At 38.0% G+C, this 27,671-nt stretch overlaps 2 protein-coding genes across 7 annotated transcripts in view; one reads left to right on the top strand and one right to left on the bottom strand.

Annotated features, from left to right (window-relative positions):
* Positions 1-160: 160 nt before the first annotated feature.
* Positions 161-19,943, bottom strand: LOC122238843. The gene is made up of 5 exons (XM_042987607.1): positions 19,850-19,943; positions 15,461-15,508; positions 14,087-14,190; positions 1,904-2,400; positions 161-437 (listed from the first exon to the last, which is right to left on the bottom strand). Exons 1-5 carry the CDS (start codon positions 19,941-19,943, stop codon positions 278-280), a joined length of 903 nt encoding a protein of 300 aa, XP_042843541.1. The 3' UTR covers positions 161-277.
* Positions 2,048-27,671, top strand: part of COL21A1 (collagen type XXI alpha 1 chain) — a 172,036-nt gene continuing 146,412 nt past the window's right edge. For 5 of the 6 annotated variants that reach the window (XM_015543553.2, XM_042986589.1, XM_042986588.1 and 2 more), the window contains exon 1: positions 2,048-2,128. The gene's annotated coding sequence lies outside the window, so the exon portion shown is untranslated. Of the gene's footprint in view, positions 2,129-2,167; positions 2,250-27,671 lie in introns of those variants that run through there. The other variant, XM_042986586.1, reaches the window with a different exon arrangement.

Raw genomic sequence — 27,671 nt, 5'->3', positions numbered from 1 at the left:
AATAGCCCAGGGAATTCAGATTTTGCTAGAATATCTGGACTTATGGTCACCATATTCGTTTTCTATTGTCACATAACAAATTCTCCAAAACTTAGCAGCTTAAAATGACACAAATGCATTATTTCAGAGTTTCTGAAAGTCAGAAGTCTGGGCACGGAGTGTTCGAGGCAGTGGAAGTTAAGTATGGCTAGTGTTTCAAGGATAAGGGGGTGAGAAGGTGGAGAGGAAGTGGCAAGTCCTAAGTGTGGAGAAAAGTCGTGGAGACACGTTAAGGAATTCAGAGCTTAAGAGCAAAGGAAAACCATGTTAGTGTTTTAATCAGGAGAGGGTCATACTTAACTTTAGAGTGAAGACTGAGGCAAAGTCCTAGCTTGAGCAATTGGATGACTGGTGGTGACTTTGAGAAAGGCAAGAAGGCAGAGAGGAGGAGCAGGTTTCTAAAGAGGAAAACAAAGATAATAAACTCAGGCTTGACCACATTTTATTTGAAGTGCTTGTCATTCATACAAATAAAGATGTCCAGCTAAAAGTTGGAGAAAGAGACATGGGTTGGAGATGTAGACATGGGAATACATGGAAAGCTTTTAACCATTTAATACATGAAAAGCAGAGGGTCATGCTTTGAGAATCTAAGAAGTCATTGAACATGTCCCCAGATAATTACAGCTATATGTATATATATGTACACACACACACACACACACACACACACACACACACACACACATATAGCTGCTATCTATGTCTCCTTATTGGGAAATTGTTATGTTTTCATTGATATGACCTAGGAAGAAACATATTTGCATACCAATGGACTATAACATGAATGTATAAATGAATGAGTGAAGAAATGCAGAAAATGACAATTCTCCCAAGATGTTTGTATCTGACCTGAATTTAGGATTCAGTTATTGAAGGAAGGCATTTCTCTGTGAACATTCTCCCCTGGAGATAAATTAGTTCACACATTCATTCAGCTGATATTTACTGAGCTCCTACTATGTTCCAAGTATTGTTGTAGATGCAGAAAGTGAGGCACAAAACCAATTCTCGCTCATAGAGCTTACCTTGAGATGGATGCAAAACCAAAGAACAAATAATACAATTTCAAAGAGTGGTGAGTAATCTGTTGAAAATAAAGTGGGGTTGGGGAATGTGAATGGTTGTGTGAATTTCATTTGGCTATAGTGTTCAGGAAGGACTGTCTGGAAGAGGCATGTGATACCTGAATGAAGAGAAGCAGGAACTGAAAAACACACTGGTGGCAAGCAGGCCACAGGGGGGTGGGGAAGCAGTGTGAGAAGTGGGGAGAGTGACAGGTGAGGGGGGTAAAGGGAGCCAGGGCACAATGGAATTCTAAACACAGGACAGTGAAAGAACTTTCTTGCCCTCTGTGAGTAATGGACAGAACAAATGAGTATTCCTTTATTGTCACAAAGGCAGTCACCTTGTTCCAGGACTTCCTGTAACTTTTAGGTCCGCAAAGGCAACCGCCTACCTATGTGAAAGTGAACTCCCCTCAAGTGTTCTGGTAGCTGTTACCTTAGGTCAAAGACAGGTACAACAGTCAGCTGCAGGGCGGAGCAGGGTGACTAACCCTGGCGACCCCTGGGGGCCGTTCTCAAGGGCCAAGAGAGGCAGGCCACCTCTGATGAGTGCCGGCGACACTCCCCAGGTCCTCGCTCCCTTGGTGCTTTTGCCCTCTCACCCTCTGAAAGTCGCCTTTAACCTTCCCGCTTCCCGGGCAGTCCCTCAGTCCGCCCCTCCAGTCGTCTACTTTCTGGTCCTGGCAGGATTTTAACTGAGCGTGTTTCTACCAGGGTTCCACTAGTTTGGAGATCGCGATCCAAAACCCACCCTCTGGCCTTGCCCACCGGAAAGGGGGCGGGTGGGGAGCGCGAACCTTATCTCCCGGGCTCCGCCTCCAGGGGGCTGAGAGCAGGCTTCACAGCCGCGGCGCTCGGCACTGGTCGCTGCGGGGAGACGGGGCTCGGGGCGGAGGGCAGCAAGCCCGCTTCGGCCCAGATTCTGCCCGGGTTGGGGCTGGTCACTCCCTGGGACGCCCCCGAACCCTTGGTGCAACACGCAGCTGGTTGCGACGACACCCCGACCCTGGACGCTGCGCCAGGTAAGGTGACACTGCCTTCTCCTCTCTCCCTGCTGGCCCTCCAGGGGGGCTGCAGCCTGACGTTTTGGTTGGCCTGAGGGTACAGTTTCTCCCTGCGCTGAAACGGTTGGTGAACTGAGAGGTAAGTCCCGCACCCAGGCTGGAGGCTGGGATGTCAGGGTTTGTCTTGCAAAGTTACTGAGTGCTAACGGATCACGGGAGGTTCGCTGGGTGCTGATTTCTGCCTCGAGGTGTTTGGCCCCGAGAAAGAATGCTGTGCGGTGAGGTACCCCCTAAGCCCAACGTCCCCCTTGGAAGAGGCGGTGGCGTCCACACGTGGCGCGTCGGGAGCGTGGGTGAACGCGCAGGACGCTGCCCAGAGGCTCTTGAAGATTCCTGCGCTGTACGCGCGCGTGGGGGAGCTTCACAAACTTGGTGCTTGAGCAGGACCCTAGGCCAATTAAATCAGAGTCTCTAGGAGTGGGGCTTGGGGCGTCCACATTAAAAAGCAAAAACAAAAAAAAACAACAACAAAGCAAAACAAACAAAAAACCCAACTCTTTTCAGGTGATTTCCACGTGGAATAGTTTGGAAACCAGTGAGTTAAAGCAGTGGTTCTCAAAGTGTAAATCTCTGGCCAGCAACAGGAGCCTCACCTGGGAACTTGAAGGGACACTTTAGGGCACAGACTGAAACTCTCAAAGTAGGGCCTAGCTCTCTGTGTTATTTGACTCCTCCAGGTGATGCTAGCATTTGCTTACTTTTGAGAACTGTTGGGTTGGATCTCAGTTAAGGGCAAACACCTGCAGATTCCCCTCCACAGAAGGAGAAGGAAACCATACTTTTCGGAAAATCCGAGGTATGCATTGGTAGGGTTTTACCCATATTGAAAAAAAAAAATCATACTGGGAACTTTGGAGGATCCTATAAAGGGTATAGAGACTTAGCTATCATCTTGAGCAATTTTGACATAGTGGAATTTGCATAGTTTAGGGGAGAATAGGAATTTTATGTTCTTAGAGTTGAAATGAAGCCAAAGAAGAAATGTCCATAGGAGTTTTCTAGTTGTAATAACATGAATCTTTGGCTCCCAGCGACAAGATTCCAGATCATCCCTGTCATCAGTGTACATTACAGGACTTTTTTTTTTTTTTTTTTTTTTTTTTAAAGCAGTTGGAGGTTTAAGGAATTTATGCCAGTTCTCCAGAGTGAAAGGGGATTCAGCATTGCAGGTCTCTGGATTATCTGAAGTGGTTCCTTTTTTCTTTTAATAGAGATCTGAGATTTCAAAATTTTGGCTGAAAAGATTCCAGCTGTTTTTAAGTCATTAGTACAGAAATAGAATGACTTTGCAAATAAGCTTAAATGGATTAGAAAATCTGACATTGGATTAAAAAGCTAGAATAGGCATGACTCCAGCCCCAGCACATGTGTGGTGTGGTGAACACAGTGCTAACTGTAGCAAGACATCCTGTACAGAGAACGTTTATTTTCCAAGCTGGTATTTGCTGTGCCAGTTTGTGACTGTAGTATATAGGCTTGTTAAGGGACAGGTACCGAGCTTGTGTTTAGAGAACTGGGGAAAATACAGGTAGTGGTTACGAACAGGAGGCTTTGGGGCTCAAGTCTCAGGTTCAAAATGGGCTCTTCTGCTTCCCTGTGCTCTGGGAGGGTTGCATAACTTTTCTGAGCCTCACTTTCCTCATCTGTAAAATGGGGACTGTGGTAGTACAATAATGCATACTTTTAATTCTCACATTGTTGTCAAAGTTAAATGAAATAATACTAAAGTGTTTAAAATAGTAAATATTTGTTAGCTTGAAATACACACACCACACTCAAACTAAGAAAAAGCCTAATCCCCAAATACTTTTTGAAATGAAAAATATGTTGATAACGTAATTAGATTTTGTATTCACATGTCAACCTAACCCTTAGAATTTACAGTATTTGCTTTTTACCAGAATGTGAACACAGGAATATTTTCAAATTATTTTTGTAATATTATTGCATGTTTTTAATGGAACTTTCTAGAATTCTTTTTTTTTTTTTTTTTTTACTTGATTAGCTTCAAATCAACTAGTCTTTATTCACTATCTGTGGTGAAGTATTTCAACATCTGGTGGATTTTATAATCTATTAACATTCACATTTAAATAGTCTTGAACTCTGGCCCTCCACAGTATCATTCCTTACAAAAGAAAATTCAGATGGTAAAATAAAAGAGCATCTAAAAGTGGCATGCTGTGGCATTCAAGAGAACCAGTTGAGAAGTACCATCTGGTGTTTAAGTATTTAAAAAAAATTTTTTTAATGTTTATTTTTGAGATAGAGCGTGAGTGGGGGAGGGACAGAAAGAAAGGAAGACTGAATCTGAAGCAGACTCCAGACTCTGAGCTGTCAACACAGAGCCCAACACGGGGCTTGAATTCAATGAACTGTGAGATCATGACCTGAGCCGAAGTTGGACTCTCAACTGACTGAGCCACCCAGGCGCCCCTGGTGTTTAAGTACTTGTGAGTGAGAATAGAATGAAACCTTATCCAGTTACATCAAGGTTTGTTCAAGACAATATCAGAGAAAGCAAAATGAGGACACAGCAAGGACAGGCCTAAACTGGCAAAAAGGGGAGGTGAGGTAATTTAAGAATCCTTTTCCTCCTGAACTGTAATAACTTCAAAATGCTTCAAACCACATACACAAAAAGCAATTCTTTGCTTGGTATTTGATTGGAACTGATCTGGACCAAAAAGTTCTCATGAAAAAATAGGGTATCAATTCCAAAAAGGATGCCAGATTATTCTGTACCTGGAAATTAATCTTGATTATCCTTTGATTTCAGGGATAAAGCGAATATTAGATTTTGAACTTAAAGTGCCTTTATCTTGCATTTTTGAATGCAAGAGGTTATACTATTACTGTGTCTAATGAGCTTTCTTTGTGACCTTAAAGGTACTTATGGGCAAGTTGCACCTTTTGTGCTCATTCTCAGCTCTTAGAAGTCCCCTTGTGACTTTTGAGTCAGCTCTGTGGCTAGGCCTTTCCTGTTCTTTTAGCCCTTAGAAGTGGCTCTGAAGGTGTGGATGATAACCCTTGGGGTGGCTCTGAGGGTGTGGCCAGCCTCTGCTTTACTCCACTCTCACACCTAACCAACAATACCTGCCTATTACGAATCTTATGTTTCTTCTGGAAGACTAAACTGTAATGGAGGTTCCAGCACATAAGCATGTTAGTAACTCCTTCATTTGCGAAATCAGGTCTTTATTAAGATACTTTTGAAATTACAATTGAATGTTATTAAATTGAATATAATTAGAACTTAATGTTGGTAAATGTCATTACAATTTCATAGAAGTACAGTGTTCTGTTTCACTCATTATGAGATGAGAAGTAGCTGTGGGGGTGGGAGGAGAGATCAGAAGCACATCTCTTGATGGGGAAAATGAAGGGCATGTGGAAGAAAATTCAAACTTCCAGTAATCAAATTATGTGTTCTGGATAATTTATCTGAAGAACCAAGAGAGCCTGTGATGTCACAATTTGCAGTGACAGGATGTGGCAGCACTGCTTGTGGTAAGTGGCCAATTAGGAATGATCAATGCTGCAATGCCCCCACGGTGATTTTAGGATTCTCAACTTTTAGGCATAAGGACTGGAGCAGAGATCTTTTTGAGAGGCTAGCTTAATTGCATTTGATTTACATAACCTGGCTCACTTAGAGAAGGGTTTTGATGAGAGTTACCTGGCATTCATTTACTTGGTTTCAGGGGCCTATTTTGTTCCAAAGTGGTTGGTTTTACTATGAAGGCCAATCTTGAAAGTCTTGTGAGTAAAACACATCACTGGAATGGATCCATGTTTTACTTTGTATTTATTATCTTTGGATTATATTTCTTAGCATGCAGTAGTAATTCTTTAGCTAGATTCATTATCATTCTTGTGAGAAACAAAGGAGGAATGTTTATTCCTGGCACGTGATCCGGTCTCACTCAGAGAATCAGACATGGAGGCCGAGTTCCCTAACTTTCTTCTCCATCTTATGGTTGAGGACACTGTTCGGCCATGCTGCCTAGCCACTTATTAGTTGTTTGAACTTGGTTAAGTTATATACCTTTATTTTTTGCATCTGTTTTCTCATTAGTAAAATTGGGGAAACACTACCTCCCTCAGCAGGGTTGTATGGAGTAAATGAGCTAGCATATATAAACCTGACTCTTAGTAAATGCTTAATAAGAATTTACTGTTATTTTGTCTTGGAATTAATGAATGGTTTAAGTGGAAGCTCTCCTGTTTTTACCTCTGAAAATTGGATCCTAAGAAAAAAATAGTATAGGTTATGTTCATGTGATGGCTTTTCTGTATTAAATAGTGGGAGAATTTGTTTCATAATAAGTGAAGTACTTCAAGTTTCTCAGAAAATAATACAACATTTTGAATACCATTTCTAAAAGTTCCCAGATGCTTTTGCTGCTGGCCAAAGACCACACTTTGAGAATCCCTGCTTTAACCCACTGGTTCCCAGGCTTGACTGCACGTTGGTATCACCTGAGGAGAGTTTTTTAGAATTTTTGTGCCCAAGCTGATTTAAAAAATAATCAGTTGGGTTAATGTACTGTGAAAAGGAGTAATCATGTTCTTAACATGTTCTGTAACATCACACATTAATATCCGTGGGATTCCCGGGTACTCATAGAATTTTTAGAATGCTAAAGGGTATTATAATTTTTGTAATATAAAGAGGAAACGGAGGCTTGGAGGCATCATTCTTGGTGAAAGCCTCATGTATAGCGCTGGATAACAAATCAGATTTCCTGTGTTCTACTCAGTACATTTTTCATTCAACTACTTTGCCTTCTGAAAAGTCAGATGATGTGACAAAGGCACATAATCCAAGATTGAGAATGCTTTTGGAATGCTACAGATCTACCCATCCCAGTTAACCAGTTTGCGTTCAGAGTTATTTATTCAAAAGATTTTCTTAATGAAAACCACAGAAAACAATATGTCCACAATGCCAAGCTAATAAATTTATAGCTGTCAGTTGGGAAAAGGATTTTTTCTCTCTAGGTTTGTCTTTTCTAATGATTCAATTTAGTTTTTTCTCTTTGTTGTTTCTTTGGCATTTTGGTTTTTACTAATGAAAAAACTCAGAGATGCCTTTGAAAATTTCAGGAAACGTTGACAATTTTCTCAAGTCCAAGTTTAGTGACCTTCTGGGAATCCTGCCAGTTGCTTGTGTTTGATTCAGTGTTTAGTTTTTGTTTTGATTTGTGTGTGTTGTTTTGATCTAGGTCAATTCAGCCATGATTGCAGAGTTATGCTATTTGTTAACTGTTTTTAGAGTTATCGGTGGCAAGAAGAAAAGATAAAGGACCAACAATTTTTTTTTAAGTCCAAAGTAAAAGGAAGTTCTAGTGAAGTTTGAGCTTTTAGAAAGTTCTAAAAATATTCTTTGGAAATTTAGTTTTTAAATGTTTTATTACACTGTTGGGGCAAATATAAACACCAGAATATAGGTGTCATATTGTTATAACTTTCAAATCCATAGATGATTCAAGGATTGAAACAACTTTTGAAATACTTTCAAAAATACAAAATCCTATTATATATGTATTTTGCTACTTTATTAGGAAGAGAGAATTTGATTCCACTTTGTGGGATATGTCTAGGCCTGTGTTTTCCAGTAGTATCCAGAATTAAATAGAATATTAAGACAGGAACATTCTTTGTAAGTGTTCAGCTAGTCATCAAATAATGATCAAGCGCTCACCCTGTGCTTGGCTATCCTAGGGGGATTCTTAGAAGTTGCTAAGTTCAGTTTAGTAAGTCTATAAATAGCCAATTGGCAGTTTTCTTTCTTTCTTTCTTTCTTTCTTTCTTTCTTTCTTTCTTTCTTTCTTTCTTTCTTTAGTGGGAAACTCCCTTCAATTTATTATATAAAAATAACATTTTGTAAATTTCTGTAAGTGAAAAAAATGCATAATACAAAAATAGTTCTGATTTAAATTTAGAATAATCAGTCACTGCCTGATGTGTCCCTTAGTTTCTTCAACCATTTTTGACTGACACTTGACATGCTACCGTGTATCAATCTTTAGAAAGGGTTGAATATGATTTGAAGGGTATCTTGGCAAGAAGGGAGAGTTGATTCTAGAGAGAGGCACTATGGAGAAGATTAACACCTAGGGTCCTGAGAATGTATGCACTTCACCACTTTCTGGAGAAATTTCCCTTTGCCTTGGGCAGTCTGCCTTTTCTCCATTTTATAGCTCCTTTGACCGTTCTGCTGTTCAAAACACTTGTGAGCTAGCACCCTTGGACTAAGGTTTGAAATGAGAAAGAGTGAAATAAAAACTGGGGGAAGCAGGGATGACACGGTCACTGTCTTCACTAGAATGGTATAGGTAGAGTTCCTACTTGGGTTTCTTTGGAATGAGGAGGGAGAAGGGGTGAAAAGAGGCAGGGTTCATATTCTTGCAGGGAATTGGAGGCACCTGGAACCTAATTCAAAGTCTATTTAATGGAAGCAAGCAGGTGAGTAGTATGTAGTGGACCAAGTAGGTACCTACTGTCTAAGTTCTGTGTCATTTCTATACTGCCATTTAAACAGTAATAGTAATACTTACACATCAAATACTAAATCGATAAATGCTCTTACTATTCCCAAGAAGGCCCTAGACCAGGAAATGGGAAACCTGGATTCTTATCCCAGCCTGCCACCAACTCCCTGAAAGCTAGTATCTTGGAAGAGCCTACAGTAAGGGACAGCTGGGCAGGTGTGATTGTAAAGTCTTTCATTTCGCTCTTTGTATGTTTTTACATACCAAAACACCATTTGAGGCCATCATGGGACATGTAAAGAATTTCAGCGTAGGATATCTATATGTAGAGTTTAAACTAACGTGGGATAGAATCCTTTAGGAAATTAGTCTACTGGGAAATGTAGAATGCATTTCTAAAATTTCTATGAACATGCTTTTTCAGTGTTCACTGAAGATGGACAACAGTGGATGAGGAATAATGCGATGACAGATCTTTTTATTTCAAGAAAATTGTAAATGCCTTTTCATGATGGCTAAACAAAATTTTCTTCGGCCTCCATGTGGGGATTATATTTAAAGAAATTGGTCTTGTCAACACTTGAAAACATTTTTTTTTTCTGATTCTGAATTATGGGTTTGTGGGGGAAATCAGGTTTATATGAGTAATGAAATTATATTTTTGAGCTCTGAATTGCCTGTTTCTCAAAACATTAACAGTTGTGTTTGGTTGGTAGAATGATATTTTCTTTCTGCTTTTCTGTGTTTTGTCTATTTTTTAATATACGTGTGTTACTTTTATAATGCAAAAATGAATGCCTAATGACTTATAGATGGAAACACTTGAAATTGTAATTTGGAATTCTCATACAAATGAGAGATGATATTACAGTGTGATTAATTTATGTTCTTGTAATTCATAAAGTACATATTGTGCCACATATGCTTTTAAAAACAAGACACAGACAGTAAAGCATGGCTTTACTACGAATTACAGATGGTAAAGCATGGCTAAAATGACAAAGAATGTTTTTGTAACAGCAGAATATCAGTTTATTACTCCTTGTGAAGGCCCAAAGAATATTCTGTGTTCTAAGATGTTGAGGGCATGTAAGATAATAGCTGAGATCATGGGTGTTGTGTAGTCGTGTCCCTGACACCTAGCACCTGTGTGACCTTATGCTTGGTATTTAACTTTGTAAAGCTTAATTTGCCCTTCTGTCAAGTCAGGAGCGTAGGACCTACTTCCTAGTGTGGTCAGGAGGGTTAAATGGAATGATTCAAATAAACACCTCAGCATAGTGCCTGGCAGATAAAAAGCACTCAAGTTAGCTCAAATTTGTTATACTAAGTATAGTATTCTCCCTGCTTCTCAGCTTTATCACACTTGGGACTTGGATATCTATCTTTTGGAAAACATGTTACTAATTTCGATGAAAATATCCTCTGTACAACCTGGGTCATGAAGAGGCACATGTAGATTTTTGCCATTGTCCATGTTGGGATGGGGGAGAGGAAAGTGTGGATGCAGGGGATGGAGTCTCCTGAAGCTGGCAGTGCACTAGCAGCAGTAACAGAGGCCTTTGAGAGCAACACCTTGTGACTGTGAGTATTGATCTAGAGTCTGCAAGACTGTCCTTCTTTGCTAGATGGCACAGTCCCAGAAGGTCACTGTGGTGGTTTCATGGGGTTGAGGGTATCCTGAAGTCTTGTTTTCAGCTAGAGGTGGTTTGTGACGAGCTCCTGGATTTAGCAATTGCAGAGATCTCTTTGGTCAGGGCCATAGATAGCCCATTATCACAGCTTTGTGAAAATTAGAAGACAGCCATTGCAATGGGCAGGTGTAGCCCTGGATTTGAGTATCCATTTGCTTTGTCAGCCAGGTGCCTTTGTACTGTTGCAGCCTGGACTTCAGTGCATTTGTATAGGAATGCATTAATCCATCCACACGGAAAATATATTTTTTACTTCTTTCTGTAGTTTAAACTAGATCTTATTGATGTAGCAATAAATGAGACACGATCACTGTCCTCAAAGACTCGTATTCTCTTAGCAAATTTCCCCATGGATGCTTTGGACATCACATCACAAAGCCCCTCACCCTGTTTTATTGCTGCTTACAGTAGGGTCCTTTAAGAAGGTTGTTTTATTTGCATTCGTGTATTAATTGCCCCCACTAGACCTGTTAGTCTGAATGTTTACTATTAGCATCTGTAGTTGGATCTATGTTCTCAGAACCGTGGTGAGTTCTACATATATGATATACATAAGTTTCTACAAAGTATTTGGACTTAATACCTAGTCTATTAAATGAAAAACTAAACCAAAAAAAAAAAAAAAGCCCAGAAAACAAAAACAAAAAAATCCCCATGATTAATTGAATTCAACCGACTGAGGCCTGACAGAGGAAAGTTAGGGAGGCACTGGGAGATCAGAATCAATTATTTTTAGGCTATACATGTCAGAACCCTGGAAGAAAATGTGAATATTTTTGATCTTTTTTTTTTTCAATATATGAAGTTTATTGTCAAATTTGTTTCCATACAACACCCAGTGCTCATCCCAAAAGGTGCCCTCCTCAATACCCATCACCCACCCTCCCCTCCCTCCCACCCCCCATCAATCCTCAGTTTGTTCTCAGTTTTTAAGAGTCTCTTATGCTTTGGCTGTCTTCCACTCTAACCTCTTTTTTTTTTTTTTTTTGAAAATGTGAATATTTTTGATCTTTAATTCATTTTAAATCAATTAAATGAATGGCCAGTTACCGATATAGAATAGTTAAAGCCATTTTGTGCATCTGTGTTTCCTTAACTATACCTCTAAATATTTTTAATTTTTAGCTGGGTAGTGTAATTTCACATTGGACAATTTTTGGCCAGACGTATTACATTATTAAATACTAAGTTTGAGTAATGCAGTGAGTTTGTGCATTTAAACATTTTGGATATGGCTGCCAAGCTGAATCCGAAATTTCCCTTCTAGTAACCTGCCATGTTTCTGAACTTTGAGCCTAAAGCAGCCTAAGTAAGACTAGAGAAAGATAATTTTACATTTTCAAACTTAATTTAAGTACTAATGACTTAAAAAATAAATGTGTGTACACTTTCTACTTCATCCTGTCTTCCAGTTTATCTTCAAAGATGAGCATTTATCATCAAGTGAGCTGTAGGAGAAAGTTTTTACTGTTTATTTCATTGTTTTTGTACTTCGAATTCTTAGAAAGGCTGGTCTAGCCAGTATCCTAAGGAATCCACTTATACACTGTACTGTTTCCAGACCTTAGTGAAGAGGACATGTAGCCTTGCTTCTCTTGAGTGCAAGGCTTTGCTAATCTTTATTACTATAGACTCTAAAGAACTATATGTTTTGATTTTTTTCTCTTAAAAATCTTCTGGGATTTCTGTTTTCTCAGAGCCATCTATCGGTATGTTCTAAGGTAAAAGGAGAAAGGAACAAGGTGTATTTTATTACCTGAAAAATCCACAAGAATGGGTTTCAGTTTCTGTATCTGTGATTCTCACTAGGGAGTTGGGAAGTTTTAAATGGAAAAATGCAGCAATTTTGATATATCAAGGGGGAGGGGAGATATAGAAACTCCCAAGGAAACCATTCCTGTGTATTTCATTATTTTCACAACAAGGACATGTTGCTGATTATAAAAACATTGACTATGGGCTATATGAAGAGGAAAAAAACCCAACAACAACCCAAAACAAGAGAAGTGATGAGTCAGCAAGTTTAATTTCAGTGGCTTCCAGGGCACCTAATAGATTGACGTTGATCACGACCCCAGGTTGCTTATGATACCATTTGGAGATGGACTATTTCAAGTATAGTTTTTAGGGGGCAAAATAAAACTGTGATGGAGCACTAAATGGTCTAATACTGGTGGTAGGCACTGTGGACGGTATGGTCTGTTTTTGTCATGATGTGCTTCATAGAACCTGCTTCTAGAAGCATGGTGCAGTTTGGATAAATGATTCAGTTTAGACACTCCAGTCAACATAAATCATAGGTTTGGAAATTATCTTAAAAATAATTGTTTACAGTATAAATGCTGTTGATACCAGTAATGCTTATCCCTGTAGCGTACCTACTGAGTATTGTCCAATTCCAGACACGTCTAGTGATGGGAAATTTTCAGTTTGAGGGACATCTCCATTTATTAAAAACTTTTTAAAATTAAACTGAAAACTTCCTTCCTGGAGTTTCCAGGCACTGGTCCTAATTCCGTACTCTGGGAGTGAGAGGGAGAATCTTAATTTCTTTTCCACGTGGCAGCCTTGCCAGTATTTGAAGACAACTTATGAGAAGTAAGGGAGATGATTCATTTTCAGAAATACAAATAAAAGCTGAGCCGTCTAGTTAACAGTAGATTTACAACCTATTGGAAATATGTATGAATTGCCCCCCACCCCTTGGCGTCCCAAACCCCTGGATACTGCACTTCTGGTTCTTCTTCCCCTCTCCCTCTTGCGGGCTTATTTTCATGGGCTTTGCAATGAGCATGTGCCAAAGAACTGAAGTGTCTGTGTCACCTCAGGGAATGTCCACTTGTTCCAATCAGACTACTTTTTGCCTTATATGGGCACAGGCCATGTCTGGGTAAGGCTGTAACCTCTGTAGTACTCAGTCAATGAGGAATCAGGGGAGGGACTTGCATGCTGGGAGATAAGTTGTCTGCTGTAACTGCCCAGAGTGTGCCTGTCCCTCAGACATCCACTCTTGCAACAATGGTGATAAAAGCCTGGCTTGGCTGTGCTCCAAGTCTCTGTGTCCCTCCTTTGATTGGGTTGATGGGCTTATTTCTAACAAAGTGAAACATCAGATTTCTGACACTGCTTCTTTTTTGTAGTTGTCTGCAGTTACTTCTCCAGTCTCCTCAGCCTTCTCTAGACACATTTGAAGCTTGATTCTATCTGACCATTGGTTGCTGAATAGAAAGGGTGTAGCCCAAGAGCAAACTAATTGTTGGCAGCCAGTTTACAATAATGACTTCAGTTTACCATGAGCTAAGACCTTTTAGTCTATTTGGACCTCCAGCTGTGAGGCCAACGGATTCCTACTGAGCCTTCTACACTCCAGATTTTGGAGCCCAGGATTTTTTTGTGTTTCTTTTGAATTTTGTCTTGTGGCAGTTGGTCCATTATTTATCCAGGTGTGATCTTTTTAAATCCAAAGTCTTTTATTCATTCATCCAGAGGTCTTAGCTCTGCTTTGTTTGGAATTTTCATTTGCAGGTCATCAATGCTCTTACCCAAATTACAGTAACCAATTAACTGGAAGTGGCAGAATTCTAAACACCATCACTAGAAACCTTCTACCATGTTGGCATTAGGTGTTACTCTCCGTTGGGGAGCCATTTTGTTTTATATTAAGCTTAGATTTAATTTGTTTTCATTTTTGTAATCTCTTGAGCACAGTATTCTTCTGATGTCACCTTAGTACTCCCATCAAAGAAGTACAGGTGAGTTTGATTTGAAGTATTCTTGGAACTTAACACATGTTGTAGGTGGGTTTCTTGTAAGCAGCATGCAGGAGGACCTTAAAAAAAAAAACACCTACAATTTGAAATCTCTAAATTCTAAATACTAAATTTAACCCATTAAACATTTTATGATTGCTAAAATGTTTGGACTCTCTCTTTCTTTGCATTTTCCTTTGTTTTCTGTTTTTATCATGCTTTCTTGTTCTTGATTATAATTATTACTGTTATTTTTTCTGTCTTTGTTTGGAATTAAATTTGTTTCCTTTTCTTCCCTTACCAGTTATCTATGGAAATTATATTCCTGTTTGTATAATAATAGTTATCATTCTATTTCTTTATATAAATTAAAACATATTTTCCTACTAATAGCTAGTTAGTATCTGTTCCCCTCCCTCAGATAACTTATCTTATGTACATGATTTCTATCATCTTGACCACCCTCCATCTCCCACTCCCCACCAGCTACCAGTTTGAGAGCTTGTATTTCTAGCACATTATTAATTTTTTTTCAGTAATAATTTTAGACAGAAGTTTAACTTTGAGGAATGTTAGGGGTGGGGGCAAATCCTTTTAAGTGAAAAAAAAATTACATCTTACAACTAGCTCTTAGTTTTGTTTATCCCCTAGTAATTTTTTTGGAGAGAGCAAATAAGTATCCTCTCTATTTCCTCTCTCCCCCACCCCATAAAAACACTTAAGATTTTTTTCTTTATCCTTTGAATTATGATATTTCACCAGTATGTGTCTAAAAGAGGTCTTTCTCCCCCCACATTCAAGCAATTTGTAACTTGTGAGACATTTTAAGTCTGAAGATTCAGGTCTTTATTTAGCTCTGAAAGCTTTTCTTCCATTTTTTCTTCATATGTCTTTTAATTTTTTTCCTTCTGAAAATTCTTTTTTAATATTTTATAAAATTAGTGTCCTTTTTGCATTGTAACTTGGTAGAATTCTTTCACTTGATTTTCTGTTTCACTCCTTTCCTCTTATCTCAGGTAGCTCTCAATATATTAATGTCCATAGTCAAATATTCTCACATATACTTTTGAATATTAAGTACATTTAAGCCAGTTGTGTTTTGACTGTATTAACTCTTTCTATGGATGTTAGTTACTATATTTTCTATTTTTGTGTCTTCCTCCATGATGATAGTTTTTGTTGAATATTTGTTCATATCTTTGTGTTTGTGATTTTGTATTTACTACCATATGGATTTTTTTGTCCCGTTTCCCATAGCTTGCCCCTAATGATTGTGGAGTTGGGCATTCTAATCTCTTCTGGACATGGCTTTTTCCTGTTTCTCTCCGGTTTTGCTAGTGGGGAATTTACCTGAAATTGCTTTGCCAATCCAGTCTAAGAGACCATACTCAGGGCTTCCTGTGGATACAAATGGAAAAGAGTTGAATAATGTCCAACAGGCCATTTGTTCTTCCTCATTCGTGCAAATCACTTCCTACTCTATCTCTTTCTGGGAACTTTTCCTCCTCCTGCTCTGAGAATACTTTTTCTTTTAGCTCTGAGTAATATGTTTCCTCTGACCTTCGCAGCAGTATAGGGCATGGAGTTGTGAAGACATCATGTTCAGTGCTAATCCGACAATATTCGAAAACACCTGTAATTGTTGAAAGGAGAAGAACTCATTTTGGTACCTGCTTTACTACTTCTGCTATGAAATGAATTTTTTGGACCAAACAATATGTGGACAGCCGTAATTGTTCCTTTGGGACACTGGTTAATATGGCTTCAGGGATCTTGTTTGCAATTTCTTCTGAACAACATTTGGATGATGTACGAAAATAAGAGCATCTCCTTTTGGATAAAGTCTGACATATTGTAATTCTGAGACTGCACTTGGCACTTGCTAGAGAAATGTCAGTTTTCCAACATGAACAAAGTCCAGTGCAGCTGTTTCTGCTTTAGACCATTGAATTTGAAAATCTCTATAAGAGAATGGAACCAACCAAGTTCAGAGTGAGCAGTAAGTTATGAGAGTTTCCCAAGTCATGAGTATCTTGCATTGTAGGGGGAAATTATATAGTAATAATACGATCTTGAGTTTGTGTGTTGTGATCCCTGTTAGGGCTCCTTTCTGCAAGAATTTTTATAAATATTTAATGACAGTGTCACCTCCTATAATTCATTCTCTTTAACACACTAGTCTTATATAGCAGGGATTTAAAAATACTGTTTTAAACAAAGCATACTCTTCTCATTTCCAAGGTGTGAACCAAAATATTTACAAACTAAACTGTTTTCTAGTTCTCTTGGGTTGGTTTTTTCCTAGGATAGTTTCATTATTTACTCAGTTTGAAATACATTATTGCCAATTTCTAGAGTGCCAGGAATTGTTTTATTCAAATAGAAGAATAAAACACATTCTAGTGCCCAACTGTATGTTTTCCCAAACTCTCGACCATTTAAGAAGATCTGTACTACTTGTTTCTTGCCACCCAGTTGACAGATAATCCAGATTTGATACAAATTTGACTAGTATGTATTTGCTGTCGTTGTGTGTGTGTTGGGGGAGAACAATGTAAAATAGTTTAAGAAATTATACATTTAGGGTTCAAAACCAAACTATGAGCATTTAGTTGGATTTGTATAGTGCTTTTCATTTGTTTAAAAGGAGGAGGATTTCCAAGGAGCTGCTTTTTGTCTGATAACCATAAAAAGAGTAACTATCACAAAAAGAGAATGATCAGAATGATACTGTGCTTGTCTTTGGAGCTCTCTGAATGTAAAAGAAATGCTATGGGTATGGTAATTTTGATTACAAGATGTTAATTTATAGAAAATTCATAATAGTAGATCCAGTTTGGAATAATGGCAAGAGATGACCTTTTTTTTTTTTTTTTTGGTTTAAAGAAGCTAATTATTAACCTTGTATTTAATGGAATAAATAATTAGGTAAGTTATTTAAGAGAGTAGGACTGCAGAAAATTTAAAGTGGAAGAGATCCTCACTCGTGTCCTCACCTCCTGGTCTTAAAGAGGAGCTACTGACATCCTGCTGAGCTTGCTTTCTTGCTCAGATTCTTGTAGTGTCTTAGAGGCCTTGCTGGGATGTGGAGGGTCCAGCTGCCAGTACAATCCTCTTTTCCCCACACCTAGCTGCATAAGGCCAGGAAGGAACAGAGTATTATGATTCATCATTTTTAAACAAGTTACTGTTACTAAACTGAATATAATGCTTCCTCAATTAACAAATGCAGGATGTTCATCATTTTTCCATACCAGAGCTTCCTTTTATATGGTAAAAAATTGCACACTAGTTTATTTTTGAGGATGGTCTTTTCATTTTCCATTCTTTTAAATGCACTGAGTCATGTTTTATTTGGTTCTCTTGAATGTCAGGACGGTAGATTGTATTAGCTCCCGTTGACTCTTTTTTTCCCTCAGGAAGCCTCTCTGGCATATCTAATTAAGTGGCAGTGGAGCCATTTGGGAGGTAAAAGAAGCTTGTACTACATGAGGCATTTTGTTATTCTTGGCGGTTTAACCAGTATTTTCTCTGTAGAAACAAAAGGATGGCTTTGGAACTGGTAGTGCTGTGAAGGGGAGGTAGGAAAAAGTATGGCAGGGTATTTGGGGGGAAGGGTTGAAAATAATGACTGGTTGAAGCTCATGCATTTACATAAGCATTTATAAACATTTCCCATGGATGGAAGAAAGAGTAATAAGAAGGATTCATTTTGGAAATGAGAAATTTGAAATTAAATTGACAAACATTGTACTTTCCCCAAAAACAAACATATGGAGTATGCGTATTTCAAATTTGTATCTCCTTAGTTGAAGATAAAAAGTGGAATATTGAAAATTGGGAATATTAAGTCTGTGACCAGAGTTACGTACAATAGGTACTTTACCATTTTGAAAAGTGGATTCTTCCCTTAAACATCAAAACATAAGTAAGCCTGATAATCATTCATGATGTTTTAGAAGTAAATACCCATACAAAGTAAAAAGGTTTTATTACCATTCTCTTGATCAAGAATGCCATTTAAATTAATATAAGATTGTGTATATTCCTAACAAACCAATAAAGTGAGGATCTGTATAATTAAGGGAAATGTTTTGAAACTTGAAATTTTTTATTTTAGGAGAAATTAAAAGTGATGAAACTAATACTCTCAGAAGGTGCTAACAACGTAAGTTACTTCATGCTGTTTCTTAATTTATTACTGAGAGAGCATTATACCAAAGAAAAGGTAAAAATTGGACTGAGTTCTTTGAGATGGATACCATGGAGGAAGAACAAGTTTTCCCAATCATTCATGGTAGTCCAAGAATATAGGATTAGAAGAGCCTGGTATGGAAATTGTTATGTTTCTGTCTACGTGGCTATGTTTCTATCTACGTTATGTTTCTGTCTACCCACAGAATGATGACTTTGAAAATGTTTTCACGTGACCCACAGGAATATATTTTACATTGTGACATATCTGGCAATGCATTCATGCGCGCTCGCTCTCTCTCTCTCTCTCTCTCTCTCTCTCTCTCTTTCTTTCTCAAAAAAAAAATCCATAGGTTTTTTTTGGGGGCTGATGAATTTCTAGTTGTATATGATCATTATTAGCTCTGTTAATAAATAGATTTCAGGTTCATGGTAGGTTTACATCTCCTAGCCCTATGTTCATTCTGGCCAGTGAGTTTGATGGAAATTGACTAGTGTTTCTGGACTGGCACATATAATTGCCAGTTTGAGACATGTTAGAGCTCTTTACTTCTGCCATGGCAGGTGACCATATTCCTCAGATTGGGTCTTAAAATGAGGAATGTGGAACAGAGCTCCTAGCCAGCCCAGGGTGGACATATCATAGGAGCAAAAAGTAAACTTTTGTTGTTACAAGGCACTACAAGTTTTGGAAATCTTTGCTATTTAGCATGGCCTAACATCTCCTGATTGGTAGGGAATAATTATGTTTCTGCTAGTGGTGGGAGAGAGCCTTTTTTAAAAAATACTAACTTTGCCTAAAAAACATATGCCAGTTTAAAAACAAGTTTATTTCTGGTTTTAAAACAATATGTTCTTTATAAAAAATTTGGAAAACATGAGAAAACAATGCAAAAATTACATATTTGTAATGCCCCTACCTGGAGGTAACAATTTTTGACAGTTCTATGTGAAAAATATTTTTATAATTAGCTTACTATATAGTTTTGTATTTTGCTTTTTCTCTCTTTTTTTTAATGTCCTTAACTATTCTTGGAATGCATGAATATCATGCCTCTGTAATGCTCCGTCATATAAATGAACCAGCATTTATTTAGTTAACCTTGTACTGTTACATGTTTAAGTTAAGTTCAATACAAAGAATTTTAATGGATGAAAATCTCAGCCTTTGGCATTCAAAAGCAGATAGTAAGCCAGAGTAGGATCCATATCCATTCACTCTGCTTAGCATCAGTTTTATCTCCCATTACTCTACTCCTGGGACATGGTGAGTTTGTATACTCCGCTGCCAAGTAAACAATTCCATATGTACATACCACATATGAAACTTATACTTAATTTTCTGAAAACTGATAAGGTTTTAATTTTCTCTCCTATATCCCCCAGCAAACAAATTGGGTTTTCCTTCCTGAGTTCTTTCTTTCAGGAAAGAACATTGCAATCTATTAGATGCATAAGCCAGAGCTGGGGTCATTCTCATTTCTCCTCTCCACGCTGATTTATTCAGTCAAACTTGGCCTGTTTTTGCTCCTGAATATCTCTCACCTCTATTCTTATTCCCTCTGTTGTGCATCAGGCCCTCACTGCCTCTCTGTGGCCCATCTGATTTCCCATGCATCATTCTCCCTTTTGAAGCCATAGTGAGCTTTCTAAAATGTGAGACAGAATATGTCACTCCCTGCGTCAAAATCCCTCTGGAATCCTAGAATGAGCTTTACAGACGAAATGGATCCTTTACTTGATACGAAAGGCTCTTCATGATTTGTTTCCTAAGTACCCACCCCATCCTTGTCATTCATTTCCCTCACCACCTGCTATGAACTGAATGTGTCTTAAGGGTGGGGCTCTGATATGATAGGAATAGTGTTCTTATAAGAAGAGACACCGGAGAACTCACCCTCCTCCCTCTCCCCTCCACCCCTGCTCCCCACAGACAAGGTCTAGTGAAGACATAGCCAGCAAGATGGCGCCCACCTATAGTGAGGTCTCATCAGAATCCAAATATACTGGCATTCTGATCCCAGATTTCCAATATCCAAAACTGTGAGAGAATGAATGCCTGTTGTGTAACCCACCTGGACTATGGTATTTTGTTATGGCAGCCCAAGCTAAGATACTGCTTCCCATACATACCTCACAGGTACTTCACTCCGGGCACCTTTACTTAAGAAATATTGTTTTGCTGAGCACATCTCGCTCTTTGATGTTTCCAGGCATAACCAGGTACTGTCTTCTTATCTTCCCAAGAAGATAAAATCCCTGATTCTGCTTAGGGTACAAGTCAAACTCTACCTCATCTTGGAAACCTTTCCTGTCTCCTCTCTGCCAGGTGGATTTAGGTATTGATTTCTCTGAGCTCCTCTTGCACCTTGCCCGTACCTTCATTAACATCTTTGCTTCTCTGTGGTAACTGCATGTTTGATGTCTTTCCACCAAACCCTATGCTTTTTGAGGCCTTTATCTATGCTTTTTCATCTTTGTATCCTCAGTGCTTAGCATATTGCCTGAAGAATAGTAGGTGCTCATAAAAATTGTTGAGTAAATAGACAGATAACAGTGGTAATTATTCATTTATTAACTTGTATCTCTTGAAGATTTTTTCCTCTCTCTTACAATCTAAACAACCAAGCTTCATGTATTCTTTTTATCAAAACCAGCTGTCAAGACAGGATTCGAAATTCATTTACGCTGAAGTATAAATAACTGATAACAGTTTATGTCTCCCAAGAGAATTTCCATTTTAACAGGGATGGAATTATTTTTTCTTATTTGTAATTTTTTTTAAAGTTTATTTATTTATTTTGAGAGAGAGAGAGAGAAAGATTGAGAGAGAGCAAGCGCACATGAGCAGGGGAGGGTCAGAGCGAGAGGGAGAAAGAGAGAATGCCAAGCAGTTTCCACATGGGCAGTAAGAAGCCCAACATTGGGCTCGATTTCACCAACTGTGAGATCATGACCTGCCCTGATATCAAGAGTAGGACGCTTAACAAACTGAGGCACTGAGGCACCCCAGGAATTCTTAATTTAAAGAAATAAATTTTGGTGGGATTTCGGGTTTAACAAGCATATGAGATTGGTTTTAATTGGAGGTGGAGCGGAGTTGAAGAAGTTTTCTCTGCTCAAGTTCAAACTTCATAGCTTTGCTTTAGACCAGGCCTATTCCCTGCTGGCTCATAGAATGAACTGGCATGTCAGATTACACAGCAAATTCATTTTTGTTTCTATTGCTCAGCATGGATCATATGAACTTCACATCTGGTAAGCCTTTGCACATAAGATGTGCATCTGCCAAGAATTGTGGTTTCCTAGCGCATCCCACTGACTCTGAGTCAGGGTCACAAACCAGCATCACAGAGTTTTGGTGGTCTGGAACTGCATTCTGCATTTAGTTATTGAGAAAGAGTTGTTCTCTTAATTTCTTTGAAGAGCCTCCATGTCACCATTATAGGCTTGAAAAAGCACTTGGGTGATTCCAAGTCCATTCAACTGTTGGTGGCCTCCCCCTACTTAAAAAAAAAAAAAAAAATCTCCACAGTATTTTCTCAATGGCCCATTTTCATGTCTGGTAAGTCTCATCAAAAGTTTCATTCTCAAACTAAATCTTGCCTAATTTAGTTTTGTCACCTTGTTTGGTTCTTTGTGGAAGTGAGGAGCATCTGATTTTCATATAAACTGCAATACTGGAGTTACTAAGCAGTACATCGTCCCATAAAAGCAAAGCAAACCAAAGAACACCATCACAAAAACAATTCAAGTTAAATTAAGTTAGGAAAATGGGGTTTCCTGAATACAGTGTGACTAAAACCAGATCAGCTAGTTAGCAGGTTTGCTGGTGAGACTGGAAGTCTGACATTTTGGTGCATTTATATGGTCAACATCCCCAGTGAATTCTGTCCTGAAAATCCAGGTAACATTAATATAATTGAAGAACTAGTTCATTTTGTATAGTTTTAATTCAGAAAGCATTTAACAAACATTCGATGGTAGTTTCATTTCCCTCCACTATCATGAACGAGACGGGCAAATGCTTATCTCTCAAAAAGTGGAATCATTTAATTGATCTGTGTAAATTAAATGGTAGGGGGCATTTGGTAAGAAATTACCTTTCTCTAATTCCTAGAAAGATAAATTGCATTCCTGTTATTCTAGGTGAGGAAATTAAAGTGTCTTACCTTGGTATATATTCTTGATTGTAAAAGCTACCAGGTTAGGGAATCCACTATCGCTACGAGTTTCATGAATGCATTAACCACTGGTAACGTTTCTAATGTAGGGTTTAAAAATGTAAAATTCAAGACCTATGGATTCTTTGAACAATTTTGTCTGGTGTTTGTACTCTATAAACAAATTCTATTTAGTATTTGTACTTGGTTTATTCTTGGGAATAGTATTTGAAATAAGCTGAAGAAATCACAAAATCGCATTGTAACTTCTATAAATACGTTTTAGAGATTTAAGATTAAAAAAGGCAAGATGCTCTCTTAATGATTAATATATTTAAAAAGTAAAGGCCATAAACAGACACATGGAAAGATGCTCAACATCGATTATCATCAGGGAAATACAAATCAAAACCGCAATGAGAGCTCACCTTACACCTGTCAGAATGGCTAAAATGAACAACTCAGGAAACAACAGATGTTGGTGAGGTTGTGGAGAAAGGGGAACCCTGTTGCACTGTTGGTGGGAATGCAACCTGAGTGCAGCCACTTTGGAAAACAGCGTGGAGGTTCCTCAAAAAATTAAAAACAGAACTTCCCTACAACCCACCAATTGCACTACCAGGAATTTATCCAAAGGATACAAAATTGATGATTCAAAGGGACACATGCATCCTAATGTTTATTAACAATAGCCAGATTATGGAAAGAGTCCAAAAGTCCAGTAAGTGATGAATGGATTAAGAAGATGTGGTTATATATATACAAAGGAATACTACTCATTAATGAAAAAGATGAAATCTTGCCATTTCCAACAACATGGATGGAACTGGAGGGTATTATGCTAAGTGAAATAAGTAAGAGAAGGACAGATCTATAATTTCACTCATATGTGGAATTTGAGAAACTCAACAGATGAACATAGGAGAAGGGAAAGAAGAACCATACAAGACTCTTAAATATGGAGAACAAACTGAGGGTTGATGGAGGGGTAGGTGGATGGAGAGGTGGGTTAAATGGATGATGGGCATTAAGAAGGGCATTTTTGGGGGATGAGCACTGGGTGTCATATGTAAGAGATGAATCCCTGGATTCTACTCCTAAAGCCAAGACTGCACTGTACATTAACTAACTTGAGAATAAAAAAAAAGAATGTAAAGGCCATAATATATTTAAAAATTTCAAAATTTTGCCTCTGAGTCATATCAGTGACACATCCTTGCCAGTTGAAGTCCTTTTCTTTAAAATGATATTTTTGTGCCAATATCCTGACCAAATTCTTTTATGATGTAGGTTATTTTCATTGAGTCCCTAAAAACAGCACCTCCTTTGTCCAGGAAGAAGCTGAAAATTTACTCAAGTGGCAACCTTTATGCAGTCAAATGCCAGGTCACTGCTGTCAGAGTAGGTGTTGGTTGCTGTCATTCCACCAATTAATGTAGGTTCCCTCTGTACTTGAGCAGAGAACTTAGCTGCTTAAAATTTTCAACTTTACTTATTATGAACCAGTGGCAACCACTAAAAGTGAAACAAAAGAGTCTCAGAAGTGTTGAGTCATTGCCTCACTCAGCAGCAGGTGTTCTGAATCAGGGATGATCAGTTGGTCTAGTGCTTAGTTTCTTGATAGCTCAGGGTCTCAAAATGACTTAAAGAAATGGCCATTTCATACAGAGGAAATTGTTTGCTTTAATGGAAGCCTTATTGTAACTTGCATAATATGAAAGGAAAATGGAACACTTTAAGGGTTTTGTGGGAAGAAAATTTAAATTGTGGCTTCGAAGGAGTCAGTGGTGTTTAGACTAATTTAGTGGTTAGAGTGACTTTATTTTTAGAATTTTGAGAAAAGGGAAATCTCTTCATGATTTTTTTTTCCTGGAGGTTTGGGGATTTTGTTTTTCTTTTCCTGTTTATTGTCTTAAGTGTTTTTTTTTTAATGTTACAATTTATATTGCATGGTATCTTACTTGAGCCTTGCTGTTCTCCATCATCATCAGTATTGAAAAAGCTAGGAAAAGTGGTTGGTGGGATTTGGTTCACTGGTTGTGATAGTTAAAGCAGTACTTTTTGTTAACTGCATTTAAATAATGCAGTTACACAGAATCGGATACTATCCAACTGTAATATTTCAGCATGGTTATCCAAGTGAAATCTAATACCATTATTTTCATCAAATAGATCAATGTCAGGAAAACGAAAGCCTCATAGTGTCACTGTTTTACTTTTTTTTAAGTTTATTTACTTATTTTGAGAGAGAGAATGAATATCCCATGCAGGCTCTGTGTTGTCAATGCAGAGCTCTATGCAGGGCTCCACCTCACAAACTAAGATCATGACCTGAGCTGAGATCAAAATTTGGACACTTAACCAACTGAGCCATCTAGACACCCCAAGATTGGGAATTCAGTAGTCACCTATTGAAATGAAGAAGGTAGGTGTCAGAATAGAAAATATTGAAATAATCAGTATTTTTTGTTTTAATTGTGTCTAACATGAAGTATAGACTATAACATATACTTTTGCTAAGGAAAATTGTAAATCTACATGATAAATCATGGAGTTCAGTTATACATGGTGATTTGGCCTCTTCATTTAACGTTTACAATTCCTGTGCCTCTTCTGTGTTTGTTTATATCAAGAAATGTGAAGGTTCTGAGATTTTACCCTACTGGAGATCTAACAAGTTAGTCTGACACAGTTTTAGGCAGAGTGGAGACTCTTGGGTCAGAGATAAAGGACTTTATTACTCACAACACTGCAGACAGCACGAGCTTCATGTCTACATGGGTTCTTCTTGCCCATGAAAGTCCCATGAGAGCAGTGTGGAGGGACCCAGGTGGATACTGGAATACGCAGTGATTTAGGTCACAGCTGAGGAATTTTGAACTTAAGAAATCCCCATTATTAAAAGGGTGCTAGTAGACTTGTCCAACATTTGTGCTGGAGGGAGAAATCATCTTTACTGAGTCAGGAAACAAGTCTGGCCTCATCTCAGGAGGGAGACGCTATCCATCTCCCAAGGCTGTTTGGGATTTCTCCCACAATCTTTGGAAATAGTCCAGAACAACAGCTGATTCAAGAGGGTGCAGAAATACCATGTAGAATTGTCTTGTAACACTTTACAATAGAAAAATTAATTAAAATGCAAAATTTTATATTTATTTACATATCAGCTAATCAAGAGGAGGTATGGTGCATTTTGTTACTCTGGCAATAGCTAACGGCATTACATTCCTGAGCATCTTTGATTTAAGGGTAGTTTACCATGAGTGCATTGTGCAAATACAGTTTTACACTGTTTAAAATTTTTATATAATTTTTGAACTTAGAATTACTCCTTCACTGGTGTAAGACCAATGTAATAACTTTTCTTATCACCAGAAACCATTTACTGCTGGCCTCCAGGAAATTTTAAGGTACTTTATTTGCCACCATATATAGAAAATGACGTAAATCTAATACCTACATTTTTAGAAGAATTCCGTATATTTTTAATTTTTAAAATGTAATGATTTACTTACCTGGAAAAGCAAACAAATCAGTATTTCTGCAAAGCATGGTATAGAGTGAAGAATATTGCTTAGGCATCCAAATAAAGCATGAATAGAAATGTGAGCTAAGAGTACAGACCTTTTCCTTCATATTGTCTTCATGGAGGACACTTTTACTCTTCAGTGGAAAGGAAAAGATATTATCTAGACAATAAAGAATCAAATAATACAGGAAAAAATATGGTACTGTCCTCCATTCTATTGATATTATTGTCAGTCACTATCAGCCGTTCTTCAGATGAACACAGCTAATGCATGGACTGATAATCAGAAAGTGATATTGGTAGGACTACTGCATATCTCAGAAGTGAGTGGACTCGTGTAGTTTGTCCAGGGATTGCAAATTTTTTTATTCTGAATAGACCAAGGATATCTCTTCCCTCTTCCCAATATGTACCTTCTCAGCATTTAACAGAACATAAGTATATGAACCATTCACATGTGATCTCTTTGGTGTGAGAGCAGAAATGTAAAGGACACAGAATTAATCCACTTGGCTACCATTGCCAAAGTCATCAAGGAGGTTTAGTTTTTTGGGATCTGGGTGTTCTGATCTGTGTGATCCACTTTGAAATTCTCTTAACACCTCCTGGGGAGCCCCTGTTTTTGAAGAATATGAGCTTAAACTGAATGAAAATATATCCAATTGACAATCACATGAAAATCCTCTAGGCTGAAAGCCAAAGAATCTTTTTGTACATGATTTTTTCTGAGCCTTAAATGTAACCAGATGAATTTTCTTTTTGTACTGTGCTACTCAACTGATTTAAATGAATGATTTGTCTTCTAGTAGGAAATCTGCATTTCATCATAGAGATGGATTACATGCCTTAAACTTTACTCCCCAGAGAAGCGGTACTTCTTTATCTTTGGATGCACTAAAGACTCAAGATTATGTAACAATTTCATTATAGGTATGAGATTTTAGAGCTTTGTAGAGGTATGGATTGAGAAACATGAAAAATATAACCACCATTATCATGTGAGTGAGTGGAACATTATAGTCTTTTACAATTAGTTTTCTGTGAACACAGAATAAAATAGTAGGAGAATGCTTCCAATTTTAGAAGAATTTTGTTCATGACCAAAGGGTAAAAAGCAGGGGTGCCTGGCTCAGTTGATAGAGCATGAGAGTCTCGATCTTGGGGTTTTAAGTTTGAGCCCCATGTTGAGGGCAGAGGTTACTTAAAAAAGTTAAAAGCAAATATAAGCAAGCCATGAATTGTGTGTGGTGAGTTTCTTTATTTGCCTGATCATTTTTGGGGGGGCAGAAATATCTTCTATTATAAGAACATTTGATTCTGAACTAGAAGCAAAATCCCGGAAACACTGATGGTGAAAGAATAGACTTTATGTCACATCTGAAACTGAAGGGCTATCCAGTAAGCTTAAACCTTTTTAATATTGTAAACTGATGCTTTTTTTTATCTTAATGCCTTATTCTTTGGGTGAAGGGCTATAAATAAGGTGGTTGATTTCTACTATGAAATCTAAGACTTAACCAAGTTCAAAAGCAGTTTTATTAAGTCTTCTAACTGCCAATCATTGAGGCAAGCCTCTTTTGACTAAATTTGTGATTTTCAATGGCATTGATTTTATTCTCTGGTCATGTCTGGGAACATTTTTGATTGTTACAACTGGAAGAGGGTACTACTGTCA

The sequence above is a fragment of the Panthera tigris genome, chromosome B2, assembly GCF_018350195.1.
Source record: "Panthera tigris isolate Pti1 chromosome B2, P.tigris_Pti1_mat1.1, whole genome shotgun sequence".
In the NCBI taxonomy this organism is placed as follows: Eukaryota; Metazoa; Chordata; class Mammalia; order Carnivora; family Felidae; genus Panthera; species Panthera tigris.
Note: the sequence above shows the minus strand (reverse complement) of the source record. Positions and strands in the feature narration are given on the sequence as shown.